The 14,502-nt window shown below is 44.5% G+C and overlaps 1 protein-coding gene across 1 annotated transcript; it reads right to left on the bottom strand.

Moving 5' to 3' along the window:
* Window positions 1–3,244: 3,244 nt before the first annotated feature.
* On the bottom strand, window positions 3,245–14,211 carry gaa2 (alpha glucosidase 2). Its single transcript, XM_079279240.1, has 21 exons — window positions 14,073–14,211; window positions 13,012–13,135; window positions 12,137–12,712; window positions 11,161–11,306; window positions 10,858–11,023; window positions 10,445–10,541; window positions 9,993–10,112; window positions 9,454–9,572; window positions 9,220–9,351; window positions 9,028–9,138; window positions 8,799–8,912; window positions 8,628–8,712; window positions 8,427–8,544; window positions 8,165–8,298; window positions 7,645–7,796; window positions 7,405–7,553; window positions 7,181–7,322; window positions 6,812–6,910; window positions 5,987–6,160; window positions 5,501–5,647; window positions 3,245–4,446 (listed from the first exon to the last, which is right to left on the bottom strand). The coding sequence occupies exons 2-21, from the start codon at window positions 13,102–13,104 to the stop codon at window positions 4,384–4,386; spliced, it is 2,937 nt and encodes a 978-aa protein (XP_079135366.1). The 5' UTR covers window positions 13,105–13,135; window positions 14,073–14,211; the 3' UTR covers window positions 3,245–4,383.
* Window positions 14,212–14,502: the final 291 nt, after the last annotated feature.

The following is a 14,502-nucleotide window of genomic DNA, read 5'->3' as shown; positions in this document are numbered from 1 at the left end:
ATAGGACATTTTTAGCCAGCAAATTATTGTTTTAAAATTTGACATCATATCTATAGATGTTTCTTGTTGCCAGGAAGCGACTACAGTCCTGTTGGAAAGTCTTGTTTTTTATTTTACTTTGGTACATTTAAGATGTTAAAGCAACACAAACACCAGCCAGTCAGCTGCCTGAACATAAAAAAACTCAACACATAAATTGGGTGCAATTATGTCATCATGTCGACTCCACCTCAAAAACACACCCAAAAACTAAACATGAGGCTCTTCCCCTCATGAATCACCTCCCATATAGCAGCTAACCGTCACACATTTACATTTTACATTAAAGGAACGTGCCACATTGATTTAAAGGTTATAATATGGAGCTATTTCAGTAAACCGTGCCACCAGTTAACCAGGTGTGGTTGTTGCTTTCGTAAGGCGGTCTGTCCTGTCCTGTCCTGTCTGCTGGGAGTGTGTCTGTTCACAAGGTTACCTGACACCTGCACATGCGCTCTGTTCAGCAAGCAGCAGCTTTGTTTCGCTGACTCAGCCGGTCTGTGCATTGCACCGCCGTCTTCACTGCAGAGAAACGTTGCTTGCTGTTCCCGTTTGTGTGTCTTGTTCGTAAGCAGAATGAGGTAACAGGCTACAGTTATATTACAATACATAGTGTCCATTCATAAAACACCACAAACACACCTGTGGCATGTACACATCACCTATTCCCACCGCTTAATATACCACAACGTTGATTTAGCAAATTAGATCCATCTTTCAATATCCGCCAAAGAAGCTTTTTAGCATCTTTTACCTCTTTTTTTCCCACCTTGCCGCTGTGATGTAGAGGCGCACTCCTGGGCGTGGTCAGTACACTGTGCCGTCACGGTGTTTCTGTATTTAGATGCAATTTCAGGCTTGTGGATACTTTGATATTCCTATTTTTTTTAAATGGAGGCGTGTGCAGGAGATATAGGCTCCTGGGTGTGGCTCTCAGCTCTTGTGACGTTTTCTAAAATCACATATCACTCCACTTGTTATGAATCATCATTTCCCTCTCTGTGTCAGGGGTCAAACTCTTTTGTTCTATATTTACACTCAAGTGACCCTCGTGTCACTCTCAGTCAGATGTTGCTCGGAAAGACACACACACACACACACACACACACACACACACACACACACACACACACACACACACACACACACACACACACACACACACACACACACACACACACACACACACACACACACACACAGTTAAACCAAAGCAAGGAGAGCAAATAGAAAAAGTGAATTAGATAACAGGGTAAATATTTGGCGAGTTCATGTCTCACCTTTGTGGAAGCTGTAGGTGTGGCGGCCCAATACAGACTACAGAGTGTAACACTGACTGAGCAACCTGCAGATTCTTCCCCTGTTTCCCCACATGCACTATTTTGACTTGTATATGTCCATGCATGACATTTCTTCACTTAATTATTACCGATACCTAAAACTCGAACCACAAACTTAAACTTAAGTCCGAACGAAGTGATCCCCAACGTAGTCCGGACTCGACTCTGGATTTGCAGAACTGGATGTCTCGATGAGCTGATTGGAAGTGAATATAAAGAGCACGCCGTTAAAAGAGCTGTAATGTGTTTTTGTTGCACTGTTTGTCAGTTTGAGACAAACTTTGTTAAAAAAAAAAACACACCCAGACAGAAAAGGAAAGTTTAACAATCGAACAATGAAGCTGCTTTTAGATATTTTTCATGACCCTCCAGACTCTCTTGCACAACAATACCCATTTGTCCAAAACGATTAAATGAAAGTTTTCAGTTAATACGTAACAGATGTTTTTTGTGAAGCTTTCACTGTGAAATATGCTCCATAAATAGAACACCAGGCCAGACTGAAACATTAACAATGTTTTGTTTTTCCTAAAAACGTGTAAACCCTGACACTACATCCCTTTTTTTTGCTTTCACATATCTGTTCCCATTCCTCCCACGTGCATCAGGAGCCAAATCAAACATGAGCACGATCCCCGAAGAGTCCCGTACGTTGTCCCTCTCTCTGCATGCCGACCATACAAACACCCCCCACGCACAAATACTTAATCCTCCCAAATCCAGACAGGAAATGCCCTCGTCAGTAGAGCAGAATGCTTTTGACGGACCCCCTCCCTCTCTCGCCTCCCCCCTCTGCAGAATGATATATGTGCCCTCCACTAACCATCTGGAAACAGTTAGCCTGTGAACGTTTGCACAGAGCCAATAAAAACATGTGTATCAGCAGTGGAGGAGGATTGGACCCCGCTATCAGAGGGGGAATAGAACACAAGTTGTCTCCGCTTTCACTTTCTGTTGCTGATAAGTGCGTTTGTTGGAGACAATCGGATACTTGTTTGGTGTCACGAGATCAACGTCTGTGGAGGGAATGCACCACATTCTGATGTTAATTATGGGAAGAGATTTTTTTCAGAGACCAGCTAATTGAGCTCAGTCCTCAGATGACCCTCGTATCTTAATACCAGACACCCTGAGACTCTTCTATCCGCAGAACAAAGCTGCAGGGTTTAGAATGAGGGAGACTGAAAGACTCAGAGAAAGAGAAAGAAAGGCCGCAGAGCTGATTAAAGGGAAACACTGACAGAAGAAGGAGGAATATGTGGTTAGAATTAATGATGCAGTGAAGATGTGACACATTTAACATATAATATTGGATGCGTTTCTTTTCATTTGAGCCAACGCAGACGAGGATTTCTACCTTCATAAGGTTTAGATAAATAAGGTAAACATTAACCTCACATCTTGCGGTTTCTCCGTCTTCAAAGGTTGCAATTCACTCAAGAACAATAAGTATTAAAAGATAAGTCATCTGTTATTGTTACAGTAAAGCTGCATGTACTTTAACTCTCTCTTGGTTACGTTGGACCTAAATACCTCGTTCAGGGATGATTTGACCAGAGTTGTAGAGACGGGGGAAATATTTGGTTTTGTTTGAAGCTCCTACTTTTTGAGTTAAAACAATTCAAATAAATTAAACTGAAAATGTACGACAAATGACATCCGGTATGTTGTAGCCTTTGGGGGGGGGGGGGGGGGGGACAACAGAATCTGTTATGAGGAATAAATCCAACACTGACCACAGCATTGAGAAAGTGTGTCCTCTAGTGGCACACGTGCTCCAGCACCTCAAGGTTCAAATTCAAATGCAGGCAAGATACAAAATGTAATCAATAAAATGTATTCAAATTGAATAAACTTGTTCTTTCTTTTATTGTTGCCACAAAAAAATGTTTGTCATGAAAGAAAAAAAAAATCCAGCAAAACTCCAGAAGTTTAAATATTGTTCTCATAATTAAATTTAAGCAATTACACATAAATTAAACACAATGAATAATAGAATACTACACTTTTTCAAATCAGATGTTCACAGCTTCACGGTCAAATTCAAGCGGAATAAATGAACTTCGCTTCAGGTTTTCGTTACATTCTGCCGTCAGAAGAAAACAAGAGAATCACAGTGAGATGATTGCAGGAGACACATATGGCTGGTGTAGCGTACATTAAAGTAATCCTCAAGCGTCATAGGCTTACAACACAACACTGAACAAAAGGATCATTTGCTGCAAACCTGGAGACACACAAACCGGCACCTGCTTCTTCCTTTACAGCACTGCAGTACTAATTAGTGCAAACGCTGTAAATAGCATTCAAGCACATACAACGCATTACATCCTGACCAATGTTCAGACTCATCCTCTGTTTCACTTATTGCACAAAACCGTACTGCTGATGAGAATTTAAAAAATAATAAAGTTCAGATTTGATTCATGAACTGAAATAAAAGTTAAACTAAAAAAAAGTCACCAACACAAGCTTTTTGTTGAAATCCGATGACGGTTCAGCGATAAGTTATCAGGCATTAAATGAGATTTTCCACATGGATATTTAAAGCAGTGTCCAGACTACTGGAGGTCGGTGGTCGTGTGTGTTGTACTTTCACGAGTCTTCGTGTGTGTTGGTGCATTTGTTTTTGACAAATATGATGAACACAAACTTGACTTGACTCACTCCAGAGTACCTGTTTATCTGTTCATCTTTTCTAAAAGGAGGACAGCTTCTTCTGTTTCTGTACTCCAGCACATTAGATACGAAACGCAACAATGACTGAGAGTAGAGCGCTGACTCTCCGCTTTAATTTGAGGGGAGTTGGGAACCGTTAGCTCTGCTTTACGCAGAGTCCCCGCGGCTTCAAAAAAGATCACGAGTCCTACGCCGATCACCCAAAACAAAAACGTGAAAATGAGCACGTTAACCTCAGTTATTGTTCGCTTTAAGACCACAGAGACAAAACACCACCGTCCTAAAACATAAAGACTGCACCGTGTGCATAAAAACATCCGATTCATCACATCCAGCTGATGGTGAAGTTCTGACTGAGGTTGAGACCGAGCTCTGCAACTGTCAACACCTGCAGAGAGAAAACACATCAATTCAGCATGAAGCGCTTCTCCATTCTGATAACAACAAATAAAACACGTTAATCTAACGCCTTCACAACTCGTGGAGTACGGAAGAGGAATATCGAAGTTACGCGACACTCGCCTGCTGCAGCTCTGTGGATTCAGCACTCTGTGTTAAAACACCAGCGCTGTCACACAAAGTAAGCCAGTACATTCCCCCAAGTACCATGAATATACTTCTTGTTTTCCCATTTCATGCTTAGTACTTCTACTTCACTATATTTCAGGAATATCGCACGTTCTTACTCCTTTTATTTACCAGTTATACTTACTTTTCAGATTAGGATTTTACATTAAAAAGTAGGTTATAAAATAAATAAAACAACAACATTTAAGTAGTGCTTTCATGTGTGAACAATAATGATCCAATAATTTAAAAATACAGCACTGATATGGACCAGTCTGCACAATGAGTACTTGTCGTACTTAAATACGCTTTGTTGCCAAATTTTACTGGACTGTACTTTTACTGAAGTACCATCTTGAATACCGGGCTTTTAACTTGTGTTTTTACAGTTTTCCTTCAGTAAATGATATTAATACTTCAACCACTGCTGAGGCGTAAACGGTGAAATAAACAACGTTGCAGCTGAACGATGATCCGTTTGGAGACACGAGAAGCTGCTTGAAAAACTCTCGGATCAGTTCCTCATGTATGTTTAAAATCCCGGTAGTCTTTACCGTACCTTTTCATCACGATGGTTATTCTGCACACACGATATCTATTCAGTGTCTGTTCAGGAAGAAGGACCTCTCCTCTGTTGCTCTTCCATTAGTTTGGCCTTTAATCGAGTGTGCTGTATAGATTGTAAAGCCCCTTAAATAAATAAATAAATAAATAACATTGACTTGAAGTTCCTCTCCCCACAGAAGATCTGGAGAAACCACACCCCTGTTAGATCCCCTCACGATGAGTCACCAGGGACGTCTACCACTTCACGACTCCGCGTGAACATCAAGCACGACCGCAGCTCCCAGGTGGTTTACCCCCCCGACCCTCACCTGGTTGGGTCTGTACGTGAACGCTGCATCCTGGGAGTTCACCAGCACTCTGCTCGGCTCCTGCTTCACACCGTAGAAGGAGGCCGTCTCCACGGTGATGTACGTGGCCTCCACGTTGCTGTGGAGCACCTGTGATGTCATGGCGTTCTACGAAAACGAGCAGATGGACACGGCCGGGTGAGTTACGTCGCGACGCTGAAGCCGCACCGACCAATTATTCTTATTTCACTTCGGCTGGTAGCGATCAAACCAGAGAATTATTCCCCTCAGCGTATTGTTGTGGTTTTACGTCCCACAACAGATTTCAACACGCAATTTTCGAACAATGGGCATCAATGAGACCTCAGCGGACCAGAATGCACCGCTGCTACAAAGTATGTTGTGCTTTCAGTAAGTTTCTCTTCATCGACACACACACACACACCCGTGAGCTCAATCAAACAACTACAGACGCAGTTTGTGGAGGTTTTCCACCAGCGCGGGCACCTGAGCGACGTTGAAGACGATGTAGGAGTACAGGTGGTTCTCGTAGGTGTCGATGCTCTCTCCGTCGTCCCAGTACAGATCTCCGCTGGCTGAGCCTCCGCCGCCGTCGTCCGAGAGAGCCGAGACCAGATGGAGAGGCTGACCGCTGCTCACCCACAGCGTCAGGTTGGCCGCCTGTACACACGAACGAGGAGAGAAGACAAACGAATGTGACGTTACAGACTTCTGGTTGGAAGGTTTCATTTGTCAGATCCACAAAAAAAAAGGTCAAAACCACAAAGACCCAGGTTTGATTCCTTCATTTGATTCCATAACCCCCAATCTTTCTTATTTTATTTTATTCTGTGTATGTCATTTATTGACCCTAGGGTCACATTGTGGTTTTTTATGTTTTTAAATTTCTGCTGTTAAGCACTTTGTGATGTCATGTCTGTGAAAAGCACTCTATAAATAAATTTCATTCATTCATTCATTCATTTCTATACTGTCATCTCTCAAATGAAGGCAAAAGGCCAAAAAACATTTCTTTCAAAAATGTTGTTTTTCAGGCTTCACAGACAGTTTTCACTGGAACTACTTTCCCCTAAAAGAAATAGTCCCAATTAAAATGCTTAACAGATGCTAGATGAGTACATCTGACGTTATTTATGTCGACGGCATCTTCAGTGTTGGTGAAACTGAAGGACAAACTTCACCTCCACCACTTTGGGGAGGCAGCAGCAGTTTTAGTTGCAGAAATCTCAAAACGTCAGCTCATGAAACGAACATCCAGCGTATGCTAAACAGATCATCTCACACTGTATATAAAGAAAAGGATATATTTACCTGCGTTGGTGTTATAGAGCCCTCGCGCAAATGCAGGTTGATCTTATCGAGAGGGGCGTGGAGTCGAAGGTCTTCACCCTTACTGCGCAGGGAGTCGCCCTGGGGAGTAGACCATCACCAACTGTTTACACCATTTTGTTCCTGACTCACACAACACCGTGTACTCTGTGGTGCGAAGTCACAAAGAATGGATAGCGGTCGCTGATAGCGCCATCAATCGAGGAGCATTTGCAACCGCTATATGCCGGGTCCGATTCACAAATGAAACCGTCTGTTTGCAGTCATCCACGTGGCAAAGTATAAATGCTCAGGTGTCGGGTTTGTGCGGGGCGAGTCTCGGCCCGAGTGTTGAGGGAGTGCAGGTCTTACCGTGTAGTAGTCGTACCACAGACCCTCTGGGAAGTAACCGTCCACGGAGTCGACTCCCGGATCCAACACTGGTGTCACCAGTAAACTCTTCCCCCACAAGAACTGTTTGTCAACCCCATATGTTCTCACGTCTTTCGGGAACCTTTGGAGAGCACACAGGGACATTTACAGTGAGGCAACGACGCTCCCAGTCCAGACAAAGATAAAGAACATTGAATACTTACTCAAACATTAAGGGCCGGGCGACAGTGTGTCCGTGTGCATGCGCATGATGGAAGAGAGTGTACAGGACGGGGAAGAGGGAATACCGCAGCAGCAGAGCCTGCTTCATGGCTGTACGAGCCAGAGGGCTGAACGCTGTCGGGTCTTGAGGCTGTAAATGAAACAAAAAAAACATAAACATCAACAGGGGCCGAAGGACAGACCAGCGCTCGGCTTTTGGAGCTGCGATATTAAGATCTCACCGCCATGTCGACGGTGTTGTGGTTGCGCGTGAAGGGATAGAAAGCTCCCAGCTGCGTCCAGCGGACACAGAGCTCCTCCTCTGGCTCCTCGCCGAAGCCACAGATGTCGGCTCCCACCAACGGGATGCCAAGAAGGTTAAAGGTCAAGATACCTGAAGGAGACAAGAGAGAAGGTGAGCAACATCGGGAGGACATGGAGGGGGAAAACACTTGTATGATGAGGAGAGTGCGGGTGTTACTCTTCATCCTCAGTACAGAGTAGTGTCTGCAATAAAACATGTGAAACCACAGACAGCTCTAACTCTGTGTTGATCTCCCCAACTTCTGTGAAAATGTGTCCGAGTGGGTCTTTAGCTTTAGCGCCTTAGCTAGCTTCTGCTTTCCTCACCAGGGAGCTGCTAACTTTGCCTGTCGGGCATTCGTAAGCAGTGAGTATAGAGTCGATTCCCCGCAGCCCGACTATATATCCATTAAAAGTTGATTTACAGCGCTGTAAAGAGGTGCAACCCATGCGTCTCACCTGCGATGGAAGAGTACAGATCTTTCCACTGGCTCCTGTTGTCTCCCAGCCAGTGACCAGAGAACATCCCCTGACTGGGGAAGGTGGAGCGAGAGATTACGAACGGTCTCTTTGCCAGGATCCGCTTCAGAGCGCTGGACACAAAACAAGCAAAGACAGCGGACAGGCAGGAGATTTAAAGAAAGGACCACGTAACAAAGAAGTCGCTCAGCGGTTTATCTTTGCCGTGTGTGCGTCTATGTGGCGTTATAGGTCTTTGGACCTTGCAGACGCCTTGGCTTCCATCAGTCCATAGAGGCTGTGCATGTTATAGTGGACGGACTGCTTCTGCTGTGCGGTGGCACACACTGTTTTAGCTCTCAGCAGACCTCCAAGGACACCTAAAAAAGGGAGAAAGAGACAATTTAACATTTTGACAATCACAGGCAGTGTGTCATTGTGCATATGTCGTGTGATCTCTCACCGGGTGTGTAAGGAGGATTTTCAAGACTGTTTGATGGACAGCCGTTGGTGGACCCGTCCAGGAAATTTGACGGCTCATTCATGTCCTAAAAGAAAGAAATAAATGAGACGAAGGTCAGGGAGAAGATGTATATATCGTGAGGTGCAGATAGTCAGTTCTTCCCATACTTACGATCCACAATCCATCAAATGGCACCTTCTCGTGGAACCTCTGGAGGTTGTCATACCACCATTCATGCGTCACATCATCAGAGAAATCAGGATATGCTGTCAGACCAGGCCACACCTGGAGGAAGAGATGGACAGTCGTATTTCTAATGCAGCCATAACCTTTCCGTTTGTCAGTGTAGTAAATGTGTGTTGGTTAGCCTCATTTGTGCAACATCATTACAGGGTCTCACCTTCCCAATGAGTGTTTTCCCGTCGGCGTCTTTAATGAAAACGTTTCTCCTGAGCCCCTCGTCGTACGGCCAGTAGGAGCCCTCGGGCTGCGAGCTGCTGATACCCGGGTCCTGCAGGTCACAGACACAACCGTCATACAAACACTCCGAATCAGACGACACGTATCAAAGCAAACGCAAACTCCCGTGTACCAGGATCATGACGTAGCGCTGGTCGTGAGCGTGCAGGTCCTTGACCAGATCCGGCAGAGTGCCGAACTTTGTCGGGTCAAAAGTAAAGTCCAGGAATTGGTCCATGTAGTCGATGTCGTTCCACTGGACGTCCTGTGAACAAGTCAACACACAAGTATCGATTTGAACAAAAGAACGAGAAACAAATGAATACTGACACACAAAGAAACAAACAGTCTGCTGGCTCAACTGTACCTGGGGTATCCCATAATTCCTCAAGCTCTTGACAACCTCCCAGGTGGAATTGCTGGTTTTGTAACCCCAGCGACAGAGATGGTAGCCCAAAGCCCAGTAGACGGGCATCGCCGGGTATCCTGTGAAGAGGTGGAGGGACGAGGAGAGCTCTCATCCGTACTGCGTTACATCTTTATGGACATAGAAGTCCATGAAGATGAATATCTTCAAATTATTTTATCCTTAATGACGTGAACGTTGACATCCCTTTGAATCTATTTTTGCACATATTTTCAAAAAAAGTAATTTGCATTTTTGAGTAGTTTTATCAAATTGTTTTTCCCGATTCATCCAGTAATATGATGCAAAGTCCATCAGAGGTACTGCAACCCAGAACTCTCTAAGTGAGTAACTGTTGTAAAATATATTCTGTAAGAATTGATTTTTAACCGAAATCTTTTGAGGTTTTAAATGTCTTTTTTAGTCTTACCCAAGACAGCAGCATTAAAGGTTTCACACAAAAGCCCAAACAACCCACATCCCAGCAGACTCCTGCTGACCTACGACCTCCACATACTGTCCAATCACGGAAGCAGGATCAGGACCGAGGAAAACGTAAAAGTCAAGGATTCCACCAATCGTGCGCCAGGTGAGGGCCGGGGCGGGCTGCAGGGCCACATCTGAGCAAACAGGAAAAACTGCTGATGAAACATTTGTAAGAGAATCCTGCAGAGTCAGCTGTTAAATGAAGCTAAAGAGATAGAGATGGGATATTCGGAGTAACTAGTTTGCAAACCAATTCAACCTTTGCATGAGCAACACGAGCCCTAAATCACCTCTTCACCAAACACTGGAAAGACATTTACTGACACTGCTGACTGTACAAACTATTCAGAGACTTCTGTTTTCATCAATGAACTGTTGTGACACTGTCAGAATCAGCTGCTGACGTGCGTCACTGCGCGTGGTGAATGCTGGAGAGGAAAGTATCGGGGGCGACGAGCACACTGACCCATGGCGTTGCTGTTCAGCAGGAAGAAGCCGTGCGCGTTGCCTCCGTCCTCCATCGCCAGGTAGAACGGATGAGCTCCGTACAGGTTTGTCTGCTCCTACAATGTCGGATGAATGAAAGAATTAACGACGGCTCAGTTCCATCAAGTGTCTCTAAAAGCTATTTATTCATCACGACACCAAAGAGGCGTTCCAAATCGCATCCTTTCTATCGTTACTTTTAGTACATACCGAAGCTGCCCTAATAAAGTACGTACTGCTGCATGCAGTATGCATTCAATTGGGACTCAACATGGCCCTTCGAACTCTCTCATATATCAGCAGCACAAAGGATTGTGGGCCAGAAGAGCCAGAAAAGCAAGCTGTACATTTCAAAAGAAAAAGAAAAAAGGACAAAAACGTGATTTTCCATACCGTAGGAGGCACATCTCTGGCCCACATGGTGAGCGTGTTCCAGTGCAGGTCATGCAGGAAGGTGGCGCGGTGCTCACCCAGGCCGTAAATGAACTGGCTCTGCAGGGAGGTGGAAAACTGGAGGAACTGATCCGCGTAGAAGAGAGGAGCCACTGTGGTGTTGAGACTAACAGGAAGCAGTTGAAAGGAGTGTTATGGCGTCAGTCATTATTATTTTCACAACGGAATGTGCTTTCAGAGAGTTTCTAGTAAACAACAGAAGCGTGCGATTGTGATCATCGGCCTTCCGTCACTCAGACTTACAGCACTACTCCTGTGGAGCTCCTCTTCACGATGAGACCAAACGGACTCTCTGAAAGCTCCACGATGTAGTCTGGACTGTCGGCCTTCTTGGCGGCAGCGGGAACAGAGATCGGAACCTCGAACCTCGGACTAGAGGGGTCGGTGATCTAGATTGGGAAACGCGAGGAAAGGTTAGTTATCAACATACAGACCAGAGAATTTACAGCGGTATTTCACAAAACATCACAAGTAGTCTTAAAGGGCCAGTGTTGGATTTTGTGGCATCTAGTTACCAACTGAAACATCTCGCATGTGCCAAGTGTGTAGGCATCATTGGACACCTTCTACGCTAAGCAGAAAGGCAAATGGCCTTCTCCAGAGCCAGCGCTTGGTTTGTCCATTCTGGGTTTCTGTAGCAACATGGCGGCGGCGCAAGATAGAGGACTCAGTGGAGCGGACCTGCTCCCCTATGTAGATATTGGTTAAACTGGTTTTAGATCAGTTTTGGTTCCTACCAGCTCCTTTAAGTGTTACTGGGTCATATATGCTCCACTTTCTTCATGAGCTAGTCACTAACTTTGTCACAGAGCAAAGGGGAAGTGCAGAGTCAGGTGATACTTGTTTGTGTGTTTAAGAGTGACCTTTTGGCATTTAAATTGATTCATTAATCGATCAATATAAAAACATTGATTGAGCACTTTAAGACTTTGACACTCTCAGCAAACTTAAGCAGCTGCAAGGTCAGCGCTTCTTCACAATATCAGAGCTTTTGTGCATGAAAAACTGTTTAAATGACTAAATATTCTACTATGCCTTGATGAGAATTGTTTTGTAATTGATCAGTATCATTACATGTACCTTAAATTCATGCTAGATCACTGATAGTGCTACAAGTCCTCCTCACAGATGTAAAAAGTAAAGCTCTTGATTAAAAAACAGAAACTGCATGCGGAGTAAAACATGACTGAATGCTCACGTGAGTCCCTCACTCACTCACCCTGACACGTAGCCGCGTGTCTGTCTCGTGACGTATCTCCACCTCCAGAGTGAGGATATCTGCAGGGTAGTAGGTCTTCACCTCCCTCACCAGCGTACCTTTCTGTCCCAGCGATGTGTCGTTTATCGACACCAGCGAGTAGGAAGGGAAATCCTGAGGATAGAAACACCAAGGGATGCCGTTTCTCCCGGATGGGCGGGCGGCAGCGGAGGAGGAGGGAGCGGACGCAGGGAAGAAGCAACAGTTCCTCGCCTCACACAACTCTCGGGTCACAACCACGGCTCTTTCGGGGTAGCAGTCAAACCTCCACGCCTCGGGGATTAAACTGCAGGCCTCTCGGCGGAAGGCAGCTGCAGTGTCGTTCACTCCCGTTTCTACTTGAGAGTCCGGTGTTTGCGCAGGGGCCGGTGGCGGGGGCCGGTGTGGCTGCTGGTTGGACGGACGGTGCAGCCAGAACATGCCCAGTAGCCAGCCCCCGCAGAGGAGCAGCAGCAGGGCGCCAATCACCAGGAGGCATGTGGTGACGGAGCACCGCGGCCTTCGGGGAAGCAGGGAGGCTTCCTCTGGCTCCGGAGCCTTGAAACACAACAAGGGAATCACATAAGCAACACGTTCAGAGAAGCAACCACGAGGACTCAGACTAGTCCCTTTATACTGAAATGGATAAATGGATTAGACAGACAGCAATAGCAGCGCGTTATCGACTAAAAACAGAGAAATAATGAGACTAATGCATAGATTCTAAAATATCCCAAAGAACTGGCAGCCTGAAGAAAGAGCATGAAGATTCTGCCGAAATTATGATACACTTTAAAAGCTGACTGCAGGAGGTCAGAGGCAAAGGGAGCGGTATATACGTAAACATATGAACTCACTGGAACTTCTTCACGCACAGGACAAGGCTCTTCTGACAAAACCTCGCCGGAAAACTGAACATCTTCCGGGTTCAGCCGCTTGTATGACACCATCCTGAGAGAGTGTGTTCGTCAAACTGAGCGACTGAACGCACGAGAGAAAGAAAGAGAGACGGCAGAAGAAAGTTCAGTTCCAGAGGGTTACATCTCATTTCCTGCTGGTTGGAACTGGTGGGAGGAGCAGAATAATCTGTGACATTTGATTTGACAGTAATGGTAATTTGAACCCTATAACAGAGGAATGAGGCAGCAGAAGAGGTGTGTAAGACAAGTTTGACGTACTTTACTTCTACTTGATACATTAGGAATATGGATAAAGATAAACCTTTACTGATCCTTTGGTGGAATTCACAAGCTACCTGGCAGTATATAGTAAAAATTAGCCCCACTTTAACCAGCCGCAACATCAAAGGGATCTATATGTTAGTTATAATGCAGTAAGATAATATATATTACTCTGAAATGGGCCATTCTGCAGAGTTTAAATTTTGAATGTGAATATATTTTTTTAACTTCAGAAACAATTTCGATTGCAGGACTTTTACTGGCAACAGAGTATTTTACACTGTGGTATTACTTTATTTACTTCAGTAAAAGTATAAATATAATGTAAAGTCAGGGATTAAATAGGAGCATTGCTTAAGGGTCATTAGAGTTAAAGCACACACACACACAACGTTTTGTTTTTTACGAAGGCCCATGCTGATAAGGCACGTCGCACAGTTTATCCAAAGATCATTATGCTGTAGCTAACTAACTTTAGCTAGCCACACTTTACTAGCCATGCCTAGGACACAACATGTGAATGTCAAAGTTCACCAGGGAAACATTTGACCTCTTATTAAAATGCAGTTTTGGCTGACAAGACATTAGAGTTACGAGAAAACAATTCCTAGTCGCCTGAGCGGTAACAGTTGACATTACGTTAGTATAGTAACGTTAATTAGCGTTAGCTAACCTTCACAACAGTGTAACTTGAGCTAACGTGAGCTAACAATGGCGTTAACATAAACACTGCTTACCTAGAAACCATCTCAGTCTTACAGACACAAAACAATACGGAGTGCGGAGCAGATCTGTCCTTTAAATAAACGTATCGTTTGCTAAATAATCCGTAAGGTCGATAACCGCAAACATCTGCATAGTGTGCGTGTTTATCTTCATGTCGCATTCAGAACGCCTCGTAATTTCGAGAACTTCCGTTTAGCTTCTTCTTCTTCTTCTTCTTCTTCTTCTTCAATAATACACCATTACCTCAGCTTTACTTATACGAATTTACTAATCTTATGACTTAGTAGCTCATAATTATGTATGTATATATATATATATACACACACACACACATACACGTATATATACGAACGATGGTTCCGTTTAGTTACAATATGATGCGTTCAGGCTCAGTTCAGTGAAAACCCGCAGCAAATATTCATTTTGTGTACACACATTTGC

Source organism: Melanostigma gelatinosum, assembly GCF_949748355.1.
Source record: "Melanostigma gelatinosum genome assembly, chromosome: 11".
NCBI lineage: Eukaryota > Metazoa > Chordata > Actinopteri > Perciformes > Zoarcidae > Melanostigma > Melanostigma gelatinosum.
The sequence above is the reverse complement of the archived record's forward strand: the minus strand, read 5'-3'. Positions and strand labels throughout refer to the sequence as shown.

Bases quoted from the DNA above. Each gene is read 5' to 3' on its own strand.
- gaa2 (XM_079279240.1), bottom strand. From the start codon at position 13,104: ATGGTGTCATACAAGCGGCTGAACCCGGAAGATGTTCAGTTTTCCGGC. The intron at 11,307-12,136 runs GTGAGTGAGTGA...TTCCCAATCTAG, and splicing joins ACACGCGGCTACGTGTCAGG to ATCACCGACCCCTCTAGTCC. The intron at 10,113-10,444 runs GTCAGTGTGCTC...CTGTTTGCTCAG, and splicing joins GCTGAACAGCAACGCCATGG to ATGTGGCCCTGCAGCCCGCC.